This window comes from Manis javanica, chromosome 3 (genome assembly GCF_040802235.1).
Source record: "Manis javanica isolate MJ-LG chromosome 3, MJ_LKY, whole genome shotgun sequence".
NCBI lineage: Eukaryota > Metazoa > Chordata > Mammalia > Pholidota > Manidae > Manis > Manis javanica.
The window spans coordinates 35,715,664-35,730,323 of record NC_133158.1 but is presented as its reverse complement, the minus strand read 5'-3'; the positions used below and the strand labels follow the sequence as shown (position 1 = coordinate 35,730,323).

Below are 14,660 nucleotides of genomic sequence, written 5' to 3'. Positions count from 1 at the left end.
GGAGGTGTTCAGTAAACACATCCTGATTGAATGAATGGATCCACACACAGGCCTACATTCCTGTAGGAATTAGATAGAATTTTAGGAGAAAGGACAGATTCTTTGATAAACTGTGTGGAGACGATTGGCTAATTTATGTAGAATAACAAAGGTCAGACCCTTCACCTTGGTTCTCCAGAACAAACTTCAGGTTAAAGTCCTAAAGGGTATGAAATAATACTATGAAACTACCGGAGAAAATATTTTAAAACTGTTTTTATGATTTGGGGCATGGCCTTTTAAATTAAAACATGAAAAGCCAAAGTAAAAAAAAGGGATGATTTGACTAATTAAAATTAAAAGCTTTTCGTACAACATGGTGACTACAGTAATACTGTATTGTATATTTGAAAGTTGCCAAGACAGTAGATTTTAGAAGTTCTCATTACAAGGAAAAGAAATTTTAGCTATGTATGATGATGGATGTTAACTAGACTTATTATGGTAATCGTTTCCCAATGTACTCAAATATAGAATCATTATGGTGTATGCCTGAGACTAACATAATATTCTATGTCAGTTACACTCAATTTAAAAAATGCAAAATGAAAGACTTCTGTTAGATGAGAGAGAATAAAACTAAAAGGTGTATAATTAAAAACCACTGAAGTGTACACTTCATAAAGGTGAGTTTTATGGTATGTGAATTATATTAAAAAAAAAGACAAGTGACAGGAAGAAAACATTTATAATTACAAAGGATTAGTAGACCCACAATATATAAAGAGCTACTAGCAAATCAAAATGACAATCTAACAGAAAAATGGGCAAAGACTATGAACAGGCATTTTTTACAGAAGAGAAAAACAAATGGCCCAAAGACACACTAGAGATGCTCCATCTTAGAAGCAAGCAGGGAAATGCAAACTAAAATGACCAAGAGACACTACTACTCTTTGGTTGGGGCTGGGGAGGTAACGTCAAGTGTGAGGGAAATGGGAGTCTCAGATCCAGCTGCAGAAAGAGGAAACAGCACCGCCTTTTAAAGAGAAATTGGGCAGTTTCTAGTTCAATGAAAAATGTGCCTACCTAAATCCCGGCAGCTCCATTTCCAGCGATAGTGCCTCTTCCCCAGAGCCCCCAGAAGGGTGTGCATAAGGAACAGATCTGTGCCTACCATCGTATCAGAAGAGGGCCTCAGATGGAAGGCCAGGGTTTGAACCTGGGCAGCCTGGTCCCGGAGCTGTTCTGAACCACGGCTGTGTCTACTGTTCCTAAGAACACACACATGAGCTTTTTGGAAAAAAGATCTGGGGGAGAGACTCCAAAATGACCAGAGTCAAAGGGGATGTTATCCTAACTGGAAGGCTTCCACATCCAATGGAGAATGTATTCATGTATTATGTATGTAATTAAAAACTAATAGAGCTAGAGAGAATCTACAGGGACCAAGCCTGGTTGGTTGAGGGAGACCGTTTTTTTCTGGCTTCTACCTGTCCGCTCAGCTAGGACTCTTGCATCAGGAAGCGATGTCTGCCAGGGATGAGGTAAGCCTGGGCACTGGGGGAGGCCCCCAGGTTAAACCAGCCTCCCCTAGGAGAGCACACGAGCCTGGGTCTAAGATGATCTGGGAGCTGGCTGTGCCCAGAGCAGGTGCGGGCACTTCAGGACAGAGTTCAGGATGGGCTAAGCAGGCCAGCACCCTCCCTGTCTTGTGTGCTGCTCTGCCATAGCTCCTGCAGCGGTGGGGCCAGTCCCGGCACGCAGCAGGCCACGGGCCTGCGGGAGACTCAGAGGAGTGCACCCAGTCCATGCAAGGCATCCAGGACTCTTAATTCTTAGCTAAGCAATGACCTACAACCCCCTGGCTGCCCTGCATGGATACCCACCCTCTGGGATAGGTCTCTCTGAACCCCCCAGATGGCACTTCCACTTGTACCAGAGTAGCTCAAAGTTGCCCCCAATCCTCCTCCAGTCTAGGAGAGGAGGAAGCAGAGCAGGGAAGTGCAGCAGATGTGTGTCAGTGACCACCAGCCAGTAACTCCCCAAAACCCAGAGGAGTCAGAACCAGGCTGGCATTTGGTGACCCCGAGCCCTGGAGGCCCGGTGGATAGAAACAGAGTGAAATATGAGGTGTATAACCACAGCCTGCCAGTTTCCTCCAGCACTCGGCCTGCCTCCCCTTCTGCTTGCTATTTTTGGCTGTGCTAAGAATAGCAGGCTTTAAATACCCACCTCCCTCCTTAGTCTGCTCTGAGACTGCCCCCACAGCACCTTTCCAGAAACCCAGGTGGGGAGTGGCCACTCAACAGACCCAATTCACACCTCACCCTCAGGGCCTTGCTGAGACTTCTGCAAGCATCCAGTTTACCTGAGTCCCCTCCGCAGACGTGTACCTGAGTCCAGCCCGCACCTGCTCCGTAATGGCCTTGCTGTTCCGTCACGGCCCCATCATGTTCTTGCTCAGAGACCTTTGTGCCCCTCATCACCCAGAGAATAAACTCCAACCCCAGAGCCTAAGGGTCACGGCTGGGCAGAGCATACACGCTGTGTCAGCCTTCACATAACACATGTTCCAATCACCTACTGTGTACCAGGCACTGTTCTAGGTAAGGCCCTGTGCTGGGGAGGCGAGAGCCACTGCTCTCCCCACGACAGGGCCCTTGGGAAGGGCCGGCCCATGGCTCAGCAGGCTTGTCTCCCCTACCAATGGCTCGGGCTGTACCAGGTGTCATGCCCTCACGCGTTCACATTAATCCCTTGTTGCATGCAAAGGCACTGAGGCATGAGAGGAAGGCCCAACTGAGTCCCCAGGGTGTCCCGCCCACCCTACCTCCCCCTGCAGGGCTGGGGCACTCACTTGTTGAAGAGGTTGAGGCCGATGCGATAGTGCCTCTTGCGGATGACGTCGTTGCTGAAGGCGGGCGAGTCCCAGCTGTTGCGGGTCTCCTTGTGGTAGGTCTGCTTGCTGAGCGTCTGTTCCCGCAGGCTGTCACGGGACGAGGACTCGGAGCTGCAGTTGATGGTGTCGTTGGAGTTGGATGTGCTATTGATGCTGTCATTGTCCCCGTCCGAGTAGTCCGACTCGGACTTGCTCTGCCGGTTGGCCGAGCCGTTGATGGCCAGGTGGCTGTCCAGGGGCCTGGGCGGCCGAGGCCGCAAGTCCGGCTCCTCCCGGAGGAGTCCTTTGGGGTGGCCACCGTGGGGGCCGTGCTTGGGGCTGCCCTGCTGCCCACCAAGGCCACGCTCGTAGGCACTGTGCCTCTTGAGCGAGCCGCGGTCCGAGCGGTCGCTGAGGTCTGCAGAGCTATCGCTGGGCGGCTCAATGGTGAGCAGAGGGAGGTGCTCCACCCGCAGCCGCTGCTCCTGCCGCTCCAGCGATGGCGTGCTCCGGCAGCTGGTGTCTGTGTCACCCTTGTCGTCCTTGTGAGCCAGGGCCCAGTAGTCCTGGGCAGCAGCCCCAGCCCGCAGCCGCAGGTCCGACTCAGCACTGGGGGGCCGGTGCCCTGTCTGTGCAGATGGCAGGGGCGGCGAGAGCTCCTCCTCATCGATGTACAGGGTGACATCGCTGTACGAGGCCGTCATTGCATCCCCTCTGTGGTGGTCCCCACTGTGCAGGGCCGGCTTGGGCTCCATGTCCCGGGCCCGCCCCACATCTGGGGCCGGTGCCTCCTCAGCGTGCAGGCTGCGGCAGTTGAGGGCATCGTCGATGGATTCGGCCAGTGACTTCACCTGCCGGGAAAAGGCGTCTTCCAGCTCCGTGATGGCATCTGCAAAGTCACTGGATGGGGCTGGAGACTTGAGAGTGGGTGGCTGGCCAAGGTCACCGCACTCAGGGGGCACCAGAGCCCCCAGCTGCGAGTCGTCATCGGTCACTGAGACTTGCTTCCCCTCGAAGTAGGAGCTGTGCACCTTCTCGGGCCCCTCAAATGAGAACTGCATCCTCATGTTGGACAACACAATCCGGCGGGACATACGGTTCTCTGACATGGAGCTGCGTAGGCGCTCAAAGTTCTTGTTCATCTGGTACTGGCGGAAGGCTGTCTGGATGGTGCGGGCTGCATGGCGGGTCACAAGGCGCCCCCCATATTTCCGTTCTAGCATCTCCACCTGGAGGAGGAGGAGAGAAGAGTGAGGACAACCCAGCATGCTGGCTCATTCCCATTCCCAGCCCCACTGCACACTGTCTGGAGAGGCCTCAGCAAGCCCCAGAGTTGATTAAAACAACTGCTGGGATGCACTGGTGGGGCTGTGCAAAATATGGGCTCCAAAAGATGGAGATGCACTGTGTTGAGTTAGAGCAAGAATACTCCCTGCAGGCTTCTCAGAGCCTTTGCAAAGTGGTGGTTTCCCTCCTGTGGCCACTGAAGCCTGTGTCCCTGGTATATCCTGTGGTGCATGGCTTAACAAAACCTCAGAGATGCTGGGAGAGGTGAAGGCAGCCCCTCCACCAGGGATGAGGGACCCGAGACACATGTAGACTGAGACCTGCCGAAGACCTCAGCATGGGCTGCAGGCATCCTGCCTCCTTTCCTTCCTGCGGCCCCAACACTGGGTGCTTGGTGGCACGAGGGTCACTGAGTGTCAGGGAGGCCTGAGACAATCGCCACACTGAGGAGCAGGCTTCAAGGTCAGATGCATGGCTCCCACTCCTGGCCCTGCCATCGTTAGCTGTGTAACGAGTGAGCCTTAGAACCGTGCAGTCTCCCCATCTGTAAAGTGGGGCCAGTAGTGAGACTGACCTGATGGGATTCTGGTGGGCACTAGATGAGAGGCAGGGACAGCAGGGGCTAGAAGACCCTCAAGCTCATTCCTGGAAATTGGTTACCGTTTATGGGGTCCCCAAGTCTCTTCACTGTAGAAACAGGGAAACTGAGGCCCAGAGAAGTGGCCCAACACACATACCGAGGCCTCCAGCATCTACTGGGAGCTCTCACCCTCTGGAGTTGCAGGCCCTGATGGCCCTTCTCGTGAGTTTGGAGGTGGGGTGGGGCTGCAGGCAGGTTGGGGGGACAGTGACTCCCGGTGTGGCACATGGGCCTCCAGAGGCTCATGCTGCTTCCGGGGCCAAGGACAGCCCAATGGCCGCTCCCCAGGACCTCACTCCTGTGTGAACAGCATGCCTCTCAACACCTGGTGCCCACTCTACAGGAATCAAAGAAAATCCATGAGAAGGACCTGGCTTCTTGGCCAAGCCATGGACCTCCGGGCACTGGGCAGAGCAGGCACCTGATGTGGGGCTTAGAGAGGTCGCCAGTCCCTGAGAGCCAGACACCCTGTGCTTTGGACGCAAAGCACCACACCCTGCTTGCCTAGGTTTCACCTGCCTCCTCCTGCGGGGTGCCATGCCAGAGCCACGGCAGAGACAGGTAAGGCCCCTGCCCTCAGGAAGCCCTGGGTCTATCGAGGAGAACAAACAGATGCACACATGTAACTGAAATTAAGCCAAACAGATGCTGAGCAAATCCAGGCTGTGGCCTGAGTCAGGAGGGGCTGCTCAGGATGGCTGGGGGCGGGCCTGGAGGGGAGGGTGCTGGTCCCCTGCTTCCCAGCCGGCCAATGGCCTATTCATCTCTTTGGAAAGTGAGGGTGTGCGAGCTCTGTGAGGCCACCCTCTTGGGGTGCCAGCTCTCCGGGCCCACAGGAAGGGGCAGCGGGCCAGGCAGCGCGCCTCCCTTGGCAGGAGGGGAGCAGGGAATGGTGCTGGTGGGCGGCTGGCGTTGTGGAAGAAGACAGCTTTTCAAAGCCTGGCGGGGCCCAGAGTCAGCCAGGGAGGGTCTGTTTTTCCTCTCACCCTCAAGTCACTGAACACCATCCAGAGATGACCTCACTTCCACATCTGTAGGCCGAGAGTCTCTGTTTTCTGGGGTTTCAAGTAGAGCTCCGAAAGCCCAGGGGGCAGATGAAGGGCCCAGGGCTGAGTTCCAGGAAGCCCCTTCTGCTGGGCCTCCGTGGCCTGTGGTCCTGGGCCCCTCACGCCAGCCCTGGAGGCGGGGGTCACGACGACAGGGGCCCCCAGCTCAGGCCCAGAGCACACTCAGGCCCTTTCTCTCCTCGGACTTTGCAAACCAGGCAGCGACCCTGTGTGTCTGAGACCATCCCCCCAACTCTGGGGGTGGGGGCGGAGAAGGTCTTCGGCATCACAGGGATGGGCTCCGTGTCTCATCCTCAAAGCCTCCTTCAGCCCCTCCAGAGAGGCCTCCGCGAGAGGATGGCCCCTGGCCCCGGCGTGCCCTCACCCTGCCCATTCCTCCTTCTGGGCCGGAACTGACTCAAGGCCCAGTGTGAGAGTTACTGAGGCACAGGGGGTGACCGGTCAGTGTGCGTGCCCCTGCTGGGTGTCACCCTCACCACGATGTATAGTCCGGGAGTGGCTCTGGACTCCCCCTCTCCCTCCAAGGACAGAGGCTCTGAGCGGTGACATGACCCCCGCCCCCCAGCAGGGGCTCACCCATCGGGCCCTCACCCCTTGAAGAGGAAGCTTCTCAACAGCGGGAATGAGGCAGCAAGAGGAAAGCCCCTCCACAAGCAGATCCGCCCCCTCTCGACAGCTCAGACCCCAGCTCACCTACAGGAAACCACCAGAAGGGGCAGAGGCCCAGGGACCAGAGGGAAACGAAGGCACTTCCCACTTCCCGCTGGGCTTCCTTCACTGAAACGGGGCTCTGCGTTATTCAGACTTTAGCTGGAATTGGGCACCCTACCTTCACTCAGCAATTCCCATGCAATCTGTCCTATTCTCACTTATCCTGGATAGCCTGGGAGCTCAGTGGAACAAGCGCTCAGTGGCCCTCAAGGCCACCTCCTCTTCCCTGCTTTCCTTTCCATCAAGCTTATTCTGCCTCAGGGCCTTGGCACCTGCTGTTAGTGCTTCCTGGAAGGCCCCTTCCTCAGACACCCAGTTCTGATACTACTAAGAGAGGTCTTCCCCACCTCCCTTCTCCAAGGCTGTCACCTCCCACATTCACTCCATTTCTTTCCCCTATTTTATCATCACTGGAGTTTCTATGACTTTCTGGAATTAAACTGGGTCTTTATTGCTAACTTGTTTGTAGTCCATCTCCTGGACCATGGTGTCAGATCAATAGCCAGGGTCTCACCTTGTCTACTGTCAGCTCCCAGCACCCAGCACAGCGTCTGGCACATGGTGGCCATCGGCTAGTATGCATGAGATGAAAATGAACAGCTGTGGCCATATTAAGGAAGCATACAATTATCTCCACAGGCCTCTATTAAGTCTTTTAACCTTTCTCGTTTTCCATTTTAATGGTCCTGCTGCAGATGTCTTTTACTGGAAAACCATTCCGATCTATTTGGATCAGGGTGGAACTGATAAATGGGACCAAGGCCATTCTGCCTGCCATGGGCCTGGCCGTGGGGCTGAGGGTCCCAGCGGGCAGGGGGCTCTTTGCTCCCACAGCCTGACAAGGGGCCATTTTCTATCAGGCTCTGACCACTCGCCAGCCCCATCAGCCCCCATAAACAGGTAGGAGGAGGAGAGGCCAGGGCCAAGGGAGGCAGGACTGTCCAACGCTGCAGGGCAGCATGGAGAGCAGGAAGAGGAGGGGGCTGGGAGGGGGCTCTGTCAGTGGGTAGACCCCCCTGGGCAGCACCTACTCTGCTCTGGGAAGAAGTCAGGGGCTACCAGGCCCAGACCTCTGCTCCATAAAAGACAAATGAGGTGGGAGAGCAAAGAGGGTGACCAGGCAAGAAGCAGATGTGGGCAGGAGGGAGGGCTGAGCAACTCCTGCAGCCTGGCATCTGAGGGGCTGCTGCAAGGGTCCTGGGGCCAGGCAGGGGAAACTGCCCAAACGCAGTGCCCAGGAGCTGGGGAAAGTAGGGCAGACGAGCCAGGTCCTGCATGCTTGCACAGCTGCTTCCTGGGAGCCCAGGGGGTTCTGGAGCCTCACACTTCCCGGCAGAGTTTCACAGGAGAAATCTTATTAAAGTGCTTACTATGTGCCTGCACTCTGAGGGACTAAAGTGAGAAGTCTCTGCCCCCACCCAGCTGGGCCAGCTTCTCCTCATTCCCCTCACCCCGATACGTCGCCTCTAGGCCCTCCCCTTCTGAAGCCAGGCGGGCCGGCCTCACGTCCTCCTTGCTCTGCACACAGGTGCCTGCCCCACAGTGGACCTGGGCCGAGGCCCCTAAAGAGGAGGCACAGCCTTCACTGAGGTGATTTCCCACGAGAACACAGTTGTAAACCCGAGAGGATATAATAAGTAAGCTGGCCTGGTTGGCTGTGGAGGGGCCTGGCGTTCCTTTCAGAGCCTGTGCTATTTATGTTGTGAACTGATCTCCCTCCCGCTTCCTGGCTTTTGCTGGAGACCACCTAAGGTTCAGGACTCTCCTGGGACCTCAGAATGTCAGTGGCTGGCCACCTAACCTGTGTGCCCTGGGGGTGTCCAGCCTTGATGTCTGGACACCCACAGCCCCCTGGGCCCCGGCCATGAGAGCTGTGCACAAGGTGGACACAAAGGCCCAAAGGAAGCAATGTCCGACCATCCTGTCCCTTTACTCCACATCCTCCCCACGGGCAGAGATCAGCTGCGTGGATGTGTGCCTGGCCCGTGCTCCCATCTGTCAGGGTGTATGGGACCCACCGTCTGGGGCTGGGAGCCTCCCGCCCTTCCCAGGTGGACTTTCTGCCAGGCCTGAGGGCTGCCCCGTCTACCTGTTTGTCCTGCAGGTCCGAGGAGAGCTCATAGCTCTCAGAGAGAGACCGGGAGCGCTTGATGGCCTCCTCCTCGGCCTGCTTGCGCAGGATGGAGGTCGAGTGCTGCAGCTTGGGCCGCCGTGTGCGCTGCTGCCCCGGAGGCCCGGAGTACAGCCCATAGGCCCCCACCGACGTGTGCTCGTAGTGGTCCGGGCTCAGGCTGGAGCCGGGCGCTAAGGGGCCCTGGTGGTAGGTCGAGGGGCTGTCCAGGGACGTGCCGGTCTCGCTGCTGGGTGCCTCGCCCTCGACGCTGCAGTGGAGAAGGAGAGGGGAGAGGCCCACAGTGAGCAGGAAACCCAAACCCTGGGACTGACAGGGCACAGGAGCCATGAGGAAGACCCCACAGGTTCCAGGGGACCCCACAACACATGGTCTCCCTGCCTCCCCCTCCGCCCACCACTGATTCCCATATGGAGCCGGAAGGACCTCTGCTCTGCCCTGCACCTTCCTAAGGTTCACCTCCCTCAGATTTCATTTTCTCTAAAACTCACTACCTTCTAGTATCTGATACACTTTACTGACTGATTTGGCTATTGTCTGTCTCCTACTTGAGAGCATTGTAGCTCTGCAGGAACAGAGGCTCCTCCCGCCAGCCCCTGAGGTTCCGGCGCCTCCAGCAGGGCCCGGCTTGTCCAAAGCGCTCTTGAACATTTGCTGAACTGAACGGATCCTGTCACCTTCTCTCCCTCGCTCCCACCACCTGGATTAAGTAAATCTTTCTTAAACAGTAATTAACAAGTGACTCCTTACTGCACACCTGCTCGGGGGTCAGGCACGGTGGTGTCTGCTATGGGCTGAATCACGCCCCCAGCCCCAGTTCACATGAAGTCCTGGCCCCCAGTACTTCTGCACGTGTCTGGATTAGGAGACAGGCTTCAAAGAGGTGATTAAGGTGAAGTGAGGTCGTACAGTAGGCGAGCCCTAATTCAATCTGACTGGTGTCCTTACGAGAAGAGGAGATTAGGACACAGGACACACACAGAGGGACCATGTAGGGACACAGAGGGAAGACAGCCGTCTGCAAGCCAAGGACCGAGGCCTCAGAGTAACCGAGCCTGACGACCCCCTGGTATTGGACTTCTGGCCTCCAGAAGCGGGAGGAAATGTCTGTTGTTTCAGCCACCCTGCCTGTGGCACCTGCTACAGTGGGCTTAGAAAGGAACCTGGTGCTGTACATACATTTTCTCTATACCTGTGAACCAGCCTGCACAGGAGGAATCATTAACTCCTCCTTTCTGGTTGAGACCCCCAAAGCCTGGGGAGTGAGTAGGTGAGTTGGGATAGAAGCCCAGGTTGGTGGGATTCCCAAAACCGGGGGTTCACCTCCACCTCACTGCCCCTCGCCCCCAGATGCACACCCGTCCCTTGCAGTGTTCCAAGCGACAAGCAGGAGCAGCATCACCTGACAAGCAGGGGACAGAGAGGGACTGGCTGACTCATTCATCCCGAACTCATGCACTTAGAAGATGGTCACTAGTGCCTGCAGCAAATTGCTTTTCAGTGAGGGACAAGGACGGAAGGACGGGTGAGGTTGAGGCGACGGGTTTCTAACACAGGTTCTGGCAGCCTCTCCAATGGGGACCCGCCAATTTCACATCCCTGCAGGGTATCACTCAGGCCTCAGATCCCCGGGGCCAGGGTAAAGGTCTCTCTGGAAGTGGCCCAGCAGAGAGAAGAGAACACTGGCCCCACTCAGGCTACAGCCCTTCCTCAGTGGTCCTGTCTGTAGACCAATGGGAACGCCTTGCATTCAGCAGCTGGCTGCCCAGCTCTGCTTCCACTGTTCCCACTTGTCCCAGGGCCTGGCAGGGCCTCGCTGCCAAGTATAGAATGTGAGACTGTTCACTGACTCCTTGGGGAGAGATCAGAGTGGGGGCATAGGGCGGAAGGCCCTGGAGCAGGGGGCCAAGGCAAGGCCAGCAGACCCAGGCAGCAGGAAGCAGCCTTTAACTCCAATTCTGCCCCAAGCCAGGGACAGGCTGTAAATCCCTGCGCTTGCTTTCCCACTTGTAGTTTAAGAATAGCACAGGACTTCTGCTCCACCAATGGGCTTTGGCCTCTGGGGACAAGCAGTGGGTCTCCAGTGACAAAGGACATCCCATTGTGCTCCCCAGAGACCAGAGTGTGACACAGGTCCTTCCTTGGGAAGAGCCCTGAGCTGGGAGTTTAGGGACCTGGATGCCCTGCCTTGTTCTGGCTGTGAATCAGGATGGGTCACCCTCATTCCAAGGCCTACCTACCGTTCTGTGGTGCAGGTCACCTGGGCTAGGTACTGTCAGGAGTCAGAGGAGCACCACCCTCCAAGACTGTCCTGACGTCAGTCACCCGGGAGACTCTTCCTTTGAGCCGCATAAGCACACTGGGTCAGCGATAGGGTCGGGGACAGGCAGAGCTTAAAAACCCACCATTCTTCTGATGAAGCCTCCAACGGGGCCTCACAATAAGCCCCTGGTGGGTCCGTCAGTAGCTGCAAGGGAGTACAGGAGGCCCCGCAGCAGACCTGCAGGTGGTCGGTCCCTGACATAGAGAGACGAGTACACAGGCTCTGCTAGAAATGTGTGTCCAGGGCCCTGGGGCCCAGAGGCCCCACTCCTCCCGGGCTTGTCTCCTCTGTTCAGCCTGCAAGCACCCTGCCAGGAAGTATTTCCACCCACTGAAAATGTTTTGGTCAGGGGCCGAATCTGTTTTTCCAAGCAAAAGGCTGACAGGAAGCAAAATCTCAACTTTGAGGCCACGCAGCCGGGGCTCTGCTTGTAGCTCATAAAGATTTTAAATAGTCTGGCAGCCCTGAACTTCAGAAACACAGGGAGACTGCAGGCGGGTTCTGCACAGGTCTCGGGAGTGGAAACCCTTTCCAGGCCTCAGGGGGTGCTTGGAGCTGCTGGAAGCCCTGTCAGGCAGGGGCAGGGGGACCCCCACCATGCCACCCCAATGTGCCCTGGGACAGAGGAGCCATGTCCACCCTCACAGCTGTTACCTAGCCCTGCTCACCTGGCCTCAGACCACTGCAGGCAGGTGGAATGGGGCATTCACTCTTCTGAGAGCGGGGAGGGGAGGCTGGGCCCTAGTCTGCCTGTGAATTTGAGTGGTTGTCATCATTCCCAGGGGCTCTGTTTGGGGCAGAGCAGGCCTAGGAGAGGGAAGAGGTGACAGCCACTGAACTCAAGGACTTTGTGGGGAAGGGCCTGGCTACCTCGCTGGCCAGAGTCACAGGCAGGACACTGGTGTGGGTGTGATGACCATGGAAGCTTTGGGCCGAGGGGAGGGGCACTCTTTGGGATATGACAGGGATGGAGGTTGTTGGGGGGAAGCAAGAACTTTCGGGGCTGCACCAGCCCAGAATTCCTGCCATGGGTATCACCTGGCTCCCAAATGCCTTGAGCAAGCTGGTTCCAGAACATGCTTGGGAGAGAGGGCCAGGCCTCCTCTTGAGGCCAAGGGAAGCGGTCTGCTGGTCACCCACAGAATTTCCCTTTGCCATGGCGGCAACTACAGCCTCCTCAGCCCATCAGCCCCGTCTTTCCAACACACCCAGGCTCTGCCCACTTCCCAGCAGGTGGCCAGGGCACAATCATGCTCCCTGGTCATCAGTCACCTTCACCTCTCTTCTCCCCAGGCAGTCAGAGCAATCCTGATAAAACATAAGCCAGATCAAGTGCCTCCCCTGCTCCCCACCACACTTAGAAGATGCTGTCCTTGCAATGCCCTACACAGCCTGACCTCTCAGCTGCACGCATCTGGGCTCCTCTCCCCCTGGCTTATTCTGTCCCAGCCTTACTGGCTTCCTTCCTCTCTTCTCAAAGGGGTCAGGCATACCCCTGCCTCAGGGCATTTACACTGGCTGTTCCCCCTGCCTGGACCTCTCCACCCCAGGTCTCCGCACAGACCACACTCTCACCTCCTGCAGGTCTTGACTCAGTGCCGCCTCTCAATTGCATCCTCCCTTACTCACCTGACTTAAATCACATACTGCCCCAGACCCCGCAAGCCTCCCTGACCCTCTTTCCCCTTTCACGACCACCATCACCTTGTAACACACCGTATAACGTAATCGCCATGATTTCTGGTTTACTCTTTCCCGCGTCCATAGGAAGCTCTCTCGGGGCAGCGGTGATTCGTTTTGCTTACTGATTTCCCCGAGTGTCAACACGTGCCTGACTGACAGCTCTCAGTAAATACCTGCTGAACCAGTGGAGGCATTTCCCATGGCTGCTGGGTGCCGGGTCCTCAAACACAGTCTCTTACTTCATCTCCGCCAGACATGCTGCATGCCCCAAAGCTAACTCCTGACATTGCTGTCACCATGCAGTGACTCAAGCCAGGGTCCTGGGCATCATCACGCTGACTCCACAACTCCAGGGGATGCCATCCACCGTTCAAAAGGTCCTAGTGGCAGCTCCCTCCACTACTGCAGCCACGCGACGTATCGCCAGCTCGCCCTACAGCAAATGGACTGACACAGCCCAGGGAGAATGTTTTCATGTAGCTTAAGAGCCTGTCCTGAGCCAGTGAACATCACTTCTGGATGGTCCCCACCAGAAGCCATATAATAGTAGACACTAAAGGAGAGGCTTTTCTTAATCTGAGCCAAACACCCAGTTAATGGAAAGATAATTTATTCAAGTGAAAATGCGTGCAGTCATGGTACACTCAGGAGTATAAGGTGTGTCACTTCTCAGAGCACTACCTAGAAAGTTAAACTTCAGTCACGTAGACGTTTGACATCCTCTGACTGGATGCATAAATGGGTTTGACTTGCAGCAATGTCCTGTAACTCAGGGTCGTGAGCCCCCTCTGTCCTGGTCAGAGCTCAGCTCTGTTGCCCCATTCCTTCCCGGGCAGGAGGACCTGGCAACTGTGAGCAGGACAGTCATGCTCTCCTCCCCACAGCAGACTGCCCTGGAAACAAAGATGTCTGCTTTACAACGCGGTCCACACTGGACCCGTGCACACAGGTGGGGCTTTGAGGTCAGGGCTCCTCCAGGCCCATCCCCGCCCCCCCTCCACTGCCACCCCTACCTCCTTCCCCGTGAGCCTCGCTGCCCTGGCAGCCCACCCTGAGCACCACTCCTTCCCCGAGGTGATTTCCCGGCTGGAGTGCACATGTCTCGCCCACCTGGGCCGGCTCCTCTCGCTGCCTGTGTCCGCCAGCCAGGGCTGAACACTCGGGAGTCGCCCTCAGCTGCACACTGGGATTCGTGATCTCTCTCCATCTCCCGGGCCATATGCAAATCAAAGAGTGAGGTGGGTTTCTGTTCCAAGTCCTTAACAGTACCTGACAGTTTCATTTCTGGAACATTCTCTGACAGGTGGCCACTGCCCAGCACACTCAGCAGATGCTCCCAGTCCAGCAATCTCTTTCTGGAGACTCACACTAAGGAAATAGGACTACTACACGAAGAGGTAAACATACAGAATTTCACTGTAGTGCTGTTTCTAATTTTAAAAATTTGGAAATAATCTTAATGCTGTCAACAAGGGATTGATTTAAATTAATTATTTACCCATATAATGGAAACAACATCTAGCTGGGGAATATCTGATCTGATGGCTGTTCTTATGAAAGGGATTTGGGGGAATTTTTGGGCTGATCATACATTTAACATGAACCAATGCTGTAATGCAGCTGAGAAACCAGTCCTAACACGAATTAATAACAAGTTGCAAGCAAAAACAGCCCTGCTGCCCACTACAGGTGTCAGATCACAGCAGAGGACCGTGTCTGGGTGCTGCACTGACCTCCCAGAACCCGAGTGGGGATCACCAACCTGGGGCACGAGCTTGCCCCGCATTCTCCTTTCTCCTCTGTGGCAGACATTGCTAAATGATCACAGATTCCCTCCCACAGGTCTTTCAACACAAGATTCCATACAACTGACCCCATCTGGCACGTGAGATGAACTCTATTTGCAAACCCCAAATTATTGCCATGCCAGGAGAAAAACTTGAGGTCTGGAAACCACC

General features: G+C 55.9%; 1 protein-coding gene across 15 annotated transcripts in view; it reads right to left on the bottom strand.

Annotated features, from left to right (window-relative positions):
* The window catches only part of IQSEC1 (IQ motif and Sec7 domain ArfGEF 1), a 376,498-nt gene that overhangs the window by 33,458 nt on the left and 328,380 nt on the right, over positions 1 to 14,660 (bottom strand). For 14 of the 15 annotated variants that reach the window (XM_037023623.2, XM_037023626.2, XM_037023630.2 and 11 more), the window contains 2 exons: positions 8,655 to 8,946; positions 2,840 to 4,089 (listed from right to left, as the gene is read on the bottom strand). In XM_037023623.2, coding sequence (XP_036879518.2) covers positions 2,840 to 4,089; positions 8,655 to 8,946 — 1,542 coding nt within the window. Of the gene's footprint in view, positions 1 to 2,839; positions 4,090 to 5,773; positions 7,417 to 8,654; positions 8,947 to 14,660 lie in introns of those variants that run through there. The other variant, XM_037023635.2, reaches the window with a different exon arrangement.